Source organism: Myotis brandtii, unplaced genomic scaffold, assembly GCF_000412655.1.
Source record: "Myotis brandtii unplaced genomic scaffold, ASM41265v1 scaffold191, whole genome shotgun sequence".
NCBI classification, from domain to species: domain Eukaryota; kingdom Metazoa; phylum Chordata; class Mammalia; order Chiroptera; family Vespertilionidae; genus Myotis; species Myotis brandtii.
Window position 1 is genome coordinate 7,269,046 of NW_005357115.1, and position 6,898 is coordinate 7,275,943.

Below are 6,898 nucleotides of genomic sequence, written 5' to 3' on the forward strand. Positions count from 1 at the left end.
CTGGCCAGTCCTCAGCGGGACGCATGTCCTTTCATCCTGCATCCAGATGGCGGTCCTGCTCAGCTCAGTGTATGGAGAAAGAACTGGCACAAATTGTGCACGATGGGTCAGGTGCTTGGCAGATATTTGCTAAAGGTGGTTCTTCATAGGAATCCCATGGAACACTATTATTTCTCTTCCTCTCCCTCCTGAGCCTCAGAGTGAGAGTCAAAAGGCCAGCTTGTCCCCCCCCCCCCCCCCCCCCCCCCCCCCCCCGACATGGGGGAGGAGCCTTGGTGAGGGGAAGAGATCTGCTCAAAGCCCGGAAAGTGAGCAGAAGTGAGCCGAACTGGTTGCCTATGGTTAAGCCTTTAGAGATTCCACCAACCCCTCCTGTGAGCATTTCCCTCAGAATGGAGTAGGAGGGGCCAGGAGTGTAATTTCTTTGCCCAGACTCCAGTTCTTATAGTCAAGGGAGCACAGTGCGGACTCCAGGCCTGCGCTTCTGCACACGGTTCCCGGCTCTGTCTCACATCCACTCCTTCTGCCTGACACTTCCTGCCCCACCAGCAGGCTCCCTGGGGCTCCCTCTCAGGCTCAGCTTGGACAGCCTGCCTCGGAGAGCCTTCCCTGACCGCCCTGACCGGCCTGCCTGTCCCTGGGCAGCCCAGACGGCCCTGTGGCCTCCTGCCATACTCGGCGCCCTGTCGGCCTCTCGTGAGTCTGCAGTTCAGGGACAGTGAGGACTGTGCTGTCTTTCTCACCCTGTCTCTCCAGCCTCTAGCACGGGGTGCCTGGCCCCCAATTAGACAAATCCTTAATCTCTCTGACCGAGGACAAAATGGGAGAAAAGTACCAAATTCCTAGGATTGATAAGGGATAGTGAGATGAATATGCAAATCTCTTGTCCAAGGGCCTGACTGGGTAAACGGAAGTTCTTTTTTCTTATCTTCTCATTAGGAAAAGATATTTTCACAGAAAGCTAACTGACGGTGGAAGGGAGTGGATTGGTGGTCCATCCAGGGATGCTGGCTGAGGATCTAAACTGCCATAGGAATCACAAATCACAGGCCTTAGGACTTGAAAGGCAGGTAAGCACCACTTCCTGCAGCCGAAACACCTGCCTGAGCTGATTACACGGCGACAGGAGTCCCAAAGGGAGAGGAAGGCTGATGGGGGACCTGAGCCCAGACCCCTCTGCTGCCACAGCTGGCTGGAAGCAGGGTCTTAGCTGGAAGCAGGGAAATGGGAAGGTTTCTTTCCAGAAGGACTGTAGGCCCATGTTTTACCAACTGCGGGGGTGATTCATAGGCAGGTCATGAAATCAATTAAGTACCTTTGACCAGCATTGAAAAGACCAAAAGACCAGCGTGGATGTTACTGCAGTTGAATGAAACGTTTTGGGTTGGAGGAGGCTAGAGGGTGATTTTGCAGACTGAGGTGGGTAGGGTCAGGACTTGTGTAACCTGCCAATTACTTCTCATCTCCAAGGCAACCTGAAGGAAAAGGATGGCCTGGGGAGGGGGCTGTGGAGGAAGAGAAAGCCTCGGTGGAGTGTGCACTATTTGGCACTACTCTGATGGTGGTTAAAGTGGTGCCAATAAGAACAGGTTTGCAAAGGCATTGTGGGCAGCCTTCTTCCCAGCTGGCCCTGCAGAAAGGCTCCCCTGCAGAGGTGATAGGGGCTGCCTGGTCCCTTATTGTTATGAAATTCCTCTAACAATGGTGACACCGCATTTATGGAGCACTTCATACTTTTCAGAGTTCCCAGCCTCTCATTTACTTTTCATAAGGCTCCTGGGAGGTGGGGGGCACTGCGGATCTGAGCAAGCACAGTGACTGCCAGGCGCAGGACTAGAAGTCAGACCTCCAAACTCCTACATGAGTGCTCTTTCCACACCAGTGAGTGCTCTGTGTGAAAGTGTAGGTTCAAGACCTTGGTTGACCATTGGAATCACCTTGGCAGCTTCCCCCAAATTCCAGTGCCTGCCTGTGCTCCTCCTTGCGCCATTGAAATCAGAATCTCAGGGGTCAGGGGGTGGAGGGGGTGGGAGGAGCCTGGGCATCAGCATCTTTAAAGCTGCCTTTGGAAAGACCAGTGCACAGCCAGAGCTGGAAACCAGGGCCACATCCTCCAACTCCCCCAGCTCGTTTCCTGGACACCCCTGCCTTCTTTCTGGCCCTGGCTATCAGATACTGGCCTTGGCCCATCTGCCCAAGCTGCCTGCAAGGTTCATTGTTGCCCCCACCAACCCCTCTGGGAGCTGCCACCCAAGCCCAACCCTCCAAACAGAAGTCCCCTGGGGCCCGGAGAGGAGGTGTGAGCAGGGTGGCTCTGACAGACAGAAAGCAAACAGCTAAGTGGTGGCAGGCTACATTTTATTCATCGGTAATTCAGATACCCTTCAAGCCCTCTCTTGGAGTGCTGCTCAGAAAAATAAATGTATTGTTTAAGAAACCCTGCAGGCCTGCCCCGCATGCTCTACCCACCCCTCCTGAGAGAACATGAAGCATAGAAAATAATTTGTAAAGCCAGGGGGAGCTTCCCTAAGGAGGAGGGGAGGGGAAGAGGCTAGAAGAAAGGGGAAGAGGGCTTGGGTCAGGTTAGTGCAGAAATCTCATAGCTCCTCAATGCATAATGAGGCCGGCTGGGCGGGCCGAGATGCTGCGCGAGCCTGAAGGTGTGTGCCAAGCTGCTCCAGGGGCAAGAGTCCAGGCCCGAGTCCACGAGTCCACGAGTCCACGCTGGGTTCAGCAGCTCTCCAGCCCTCCCCACCCCAGGGAATGGAGCGAGCTGTTATATAACCACTGCAACAAAGAGGCCCCAGCAGCCTCTTCTGGACTCAGCAGTGCCCTAAGCAATCTGTCCGGATGTGCTTTCCAGACAGTGTGCATGTGGAATTGTGCTTTTTTTAAAGAATGTAAAAAGTTACAGTAAGATGAAACCACCTGGCCCACAGCTCTCTGTGGGCTGCCCTCAGCCTCGGTTCCTCAGAACCTCGGGGCTCCTTTGGCCATGAGAACTCAGTCACCCCTCACCCCACAGCACACAAGAAGAGGGCCCCTGCCAGGAGGCCTGACTGAGGAATGCAGGAGCCTGGGTGAATTCAGCAGCTATTTGCCAGGGCTTGTCTTGGGTTTGGGCACTGGCTTCTGTGTAAAATACACATTCATGCAACGTGTGCGTGGAACTCCCCCAGGCAGAGAAGAATTTTCCAGGCTCTAGTAGATCTCCGGGGAGTTAAAAATGGGAAATCTTTCTTTTAAAGTGACACAGACTAGGATTTTTCCTTGGGGGAATGGAGCTAGTCGCTCTTTGTAAGGCTGGTGTGTGTGTGTGTGTGTGTGTGTGTGTGTGTGTGTGTTACTGTGATGTGTGAGGCTCCTGGGCAAATGCTCAGGACTGTCAGGCATTGTCCACAAGCTGAGTGCCTGAGACTGCCCGAGACTTCTGCCTCCTTTACCAGACCAGGAGGCTCTGGCTTCAGTCAGAGGACATAGGGCAGCCGTGGGCAAACTACGGTCCGCGGGCCGGATCCGGTCTGTTTGAAATGAATAAAACTAAAAAAAAAAAAGACCGTACCCTTTTATGTAATGATGTTTACTTTGAATTTATATTAGTTCACACAAACACTCCATCCATGCTTTTGTTCCGGCCCTCCGGTCCAGTTTAAGAACCCATTGTGGCCCTCGAGTCAAAAAGTTTGCCCACCCCTGACATAGGGGCTTGACCTCTCGGCCTGATTAGCAAGCAAGGGCCCCCGGGCGAGCTGTCTGGTGTCAGAAGACCCGGCTATTCACCAAGACCCTCTGAGTGGCCACAGAGGGTGGCAAGGGCACCTTAAGAGCTCATGCCATCTTTGCTCCTCAGCCCCAGCATCCCAGCATTAGAGGGGGTGAGTGTGGGCCTAAGGTTAGGAAGTGATCCTGGTGCTGGGGGAGTTGTAGACTGCAGTGAGCAGACAGCTGTGGGTCAAACTGGAGACCCCACATGGTGGGAGAGGCTACAGCATCTAAGAAAATGGGGCGCTCTCTTACCCTGAGGTTCTGAAGAACCTGCAGCAAAGAAGGGGGTCCCTGTCAATGCCACTGTTCCTGGAATGATGGGGAGGCCCCACCCCTGCTTGGCAAGGACTCTGGTTCTCAGTGCCCACCCTTAAGCAGGGTGTCAAACAATCCCTTTAAGGTGTGGTCTAAGCTCCATTAATCCCCCTGAACTTGGGAGCCCGGCTTTTTCCAGGAAGCATTTCCTGGCATCTGGGGAGCCTTTTGGCCTGAGGTGACCGACAATGATGTACTGAGATGGGGGAGGGGCCAGAAGAACATGGGCGAAAACACACACGTGCCTCTGGATCCTGAGCTGCCCTGGATGTTGGCGGACTGGTGTTCTTCTGGAGGTGGCTTAGAGGGAAGGGTTATTCCCGGCCCCCTCACACCTACGGTTCCTTCAGAAGCTTGCTCAAGCTCCCACAATGGCCTCCTTTCAAAGGCAAAGTGTAGGAAAAAAAGTGAACACAGCGAAGGCAGAGGCATGCGCATCTTAGGGTAGACTTCAGGAAGCACTGCTGACAGAGAAGACTGCCAAAGGGGCTTCTGAGTTGTTCTTTTCTGGAGGCAGGTCCTGTTCCCTTCTGTGGGGATGGGAACCTGTACAGTCGTGTGTTGTCATTGGGACCACCTGGGCACCTCTTTGGCCCGTCTACCTCAAAGAGCCTTGCCAGCTGGGTCTTAGGCCTTCCGTGCTGTCCCCGGGGCTCACTCCCTCTAGGTTGGCTGCTATTTGCCAGTTATTAAGACCTCACCATCTAGATGCCTCTACCATGGGGAACTCTACTTCCCCCTCTGGATGGCTCTGATCCCCAAGTTATTTCTCGTTGCCTAGGTGACACGTCTAATTGGATGCCTTTTAATCTTTCCTTCTTTTAAAGGGATGAATCTGACACTTTATTTCTAGGCCCTGTGAGAGGGCCCTGCCCTAGAGAACGTGTGCCTGGTGTGCAGTCCCTTCAGTGTGACCACAGCCGTCACTCAGACTCCGGCGGGTGTGGGGTGGGGAGGCAGGGGGGCGGGGGATGCTCAGGAGCTTGCCTGACAGTCACAGTGGATCCGGGAAGCATGGCTCTCCGGAAGCCTACCCTTCAGGATTTAGCAACACTGGCCTCTCTCCTGGCCACTCTGCCTCCTTGGCTTCATCCCCCGTTTAGGGCTTGTGTTTAAAAACCTATTTCAGCCCAAATTAGAAATTACCCAAAGTAGCTGGAGAGTCATTTTTTCCCCCTTCTGCCATGAACTAGAAGGGAAAAGGGGAGGCTGACATTCAAGTGTGACTCTTAATAGTGTGTGTGCATGTGTGTGTGTGTGTTCCAGACACATATGCTTTCCTCACTGCCAGGGAGGGAGGTTTCGCAGCTTTCAATGCCTCTCGGGCAGACGGTGGTGTGAGGCGTCTGGTGCTTTCTAAGACTTCCTGTCAGAAGCTGTATATATATATGCTGTTGGGTCATACCATGTCTGACTAGACTCTGGCATTTGTCCTTGGGATCATCATCTTTCCAGATGAGAAAAAGGAGCTGAAAGTTTTGTTCCTTCATAGTCCAAGACCCCCTTCCTTTCAATAAAGGAGGGGGATCTGGCCCTCCTCCAGGTCAGTGACCCCCGTGTGGCAGAGGGAGGGTCTGGGAGAACCTGTCCCTCAGCTTGAGGATCATCCAGAGCAAAACTGGAATCCTAAAATTGATTCCATCTTCCTGTTCCCCAGCCGCCTCCCTCCCGGCTTCCTCCACCTCCAGTACATACTCTGTGGAGGAAACACATTCACTTGATTATCTGTGCGGGCCAAAAAGGGTTTAGAATGGGATGTGCCCCCAAAACATTATGGGCTCTGAAGCCCAATTCTCTGACATGTGTAAAATGGCTGCGTTGGGTTCCTGGTGCCCCCAGGGTGCAGCTGGCAGAGCCCTATTCAGAGAAGGAGGGTGGGCTGGGGCTGTGCTCTGCACCCTAAGGCTCTCTCTAAAAGGGAAAAATGTCGAACTGATCAAGAGTTAAGGAGGAAAAAGAACCCACACTAACAAAGCAGAACCTTGTCTGAAAAGACGCACATTCCTGGTTAAGGATGAGCAGCGACCTGGTGGGTGGTGCTGGGGAGAGAAAGGAGGGTTGCAGGGTTCAGAGATACGCCTGGAGCCTCTGAGATCAGGCAGCTGACGCAGAGCGGGGCTCCTGCAGCCCAGAGCTCCCCTCCTGCAGGCCACCCTGATTTCCTTCATTACAAGTAGCTGCCCTGGGTACTGTGCTAAGAGAAATACAGGCTGAGAAAGGCCAGCTAAGCAAGCCCCTTACCATTGCCATTTCCAAATCTCGGAAACGCCACAGTCCCCCAGTTGGTGCTTGTTTCATCTCATTGCGTAATACTACACCACTTGTGTGTAGCGGCTGTGCTATATATACACGCCAGGAGGTAACAGATGGCTCTCCCCACCCCCATCTGTCAAAACTGTGACTATATCACTTCTAACGACCAGAAGGAAGCTGCTGGGCTGGGCCAGAATTCTAAATGCTGCGGAGGTAACTCAGAGCCATGTAAAGTTGCACCATATGTTTTGGGGTTGCCGGCTGCTTATGCGCATGGGGACCGGGTTGAATGCCAGTCTGCACAACCCAGGACTGGCACTTTCCTGGCTGTGGTACGCATCGCGTGAGGGTCTGGGTGCCACTTTTTCTCTCCCTGGAGGAGAATCTGCTGGGGGCCACGGTTCTCCAAGAGGGGACCCACAAGGAAAACAGGTTCCCAAAAAACCTGCCCCTGATAACATCAGGCCCGTCCAAATAGTATTTCTTTAAAAAAAAATTTTTTTTTGGTTTCATTTTATTGGATAAAGATTAAGAAAGCGCCAGCGTCTGAGAGAAGGAAAGCAAG

At 53.3% G+C, this 6,898-nt stretch overlaps 1 protein-coding gene across 1 annotated transcript in view; it reads right to left on the reverse strand.

Annotated features, from left to right (window-relative positions):
- Positions 1–6,088: 6,088 nt before the first annotated feature.
- The window catches only part of KCNK12 (potassium channel, two pore domain subfamily K, member 12), a 35,462-nt gene continuing 34,652 nt past the window's right edge, over positions 6,089–6,898 (reverse strand). The window contains exon 4 of the mRNA XM_014538499.1: positions 6,089–6,119. Within this exon, the coding sequence (XP_014393985.1) occupies positions 6,089–6,119 (31 nt within the window). The remainder of the gene's footprint in view (positions 6,120–6,898) is intronic.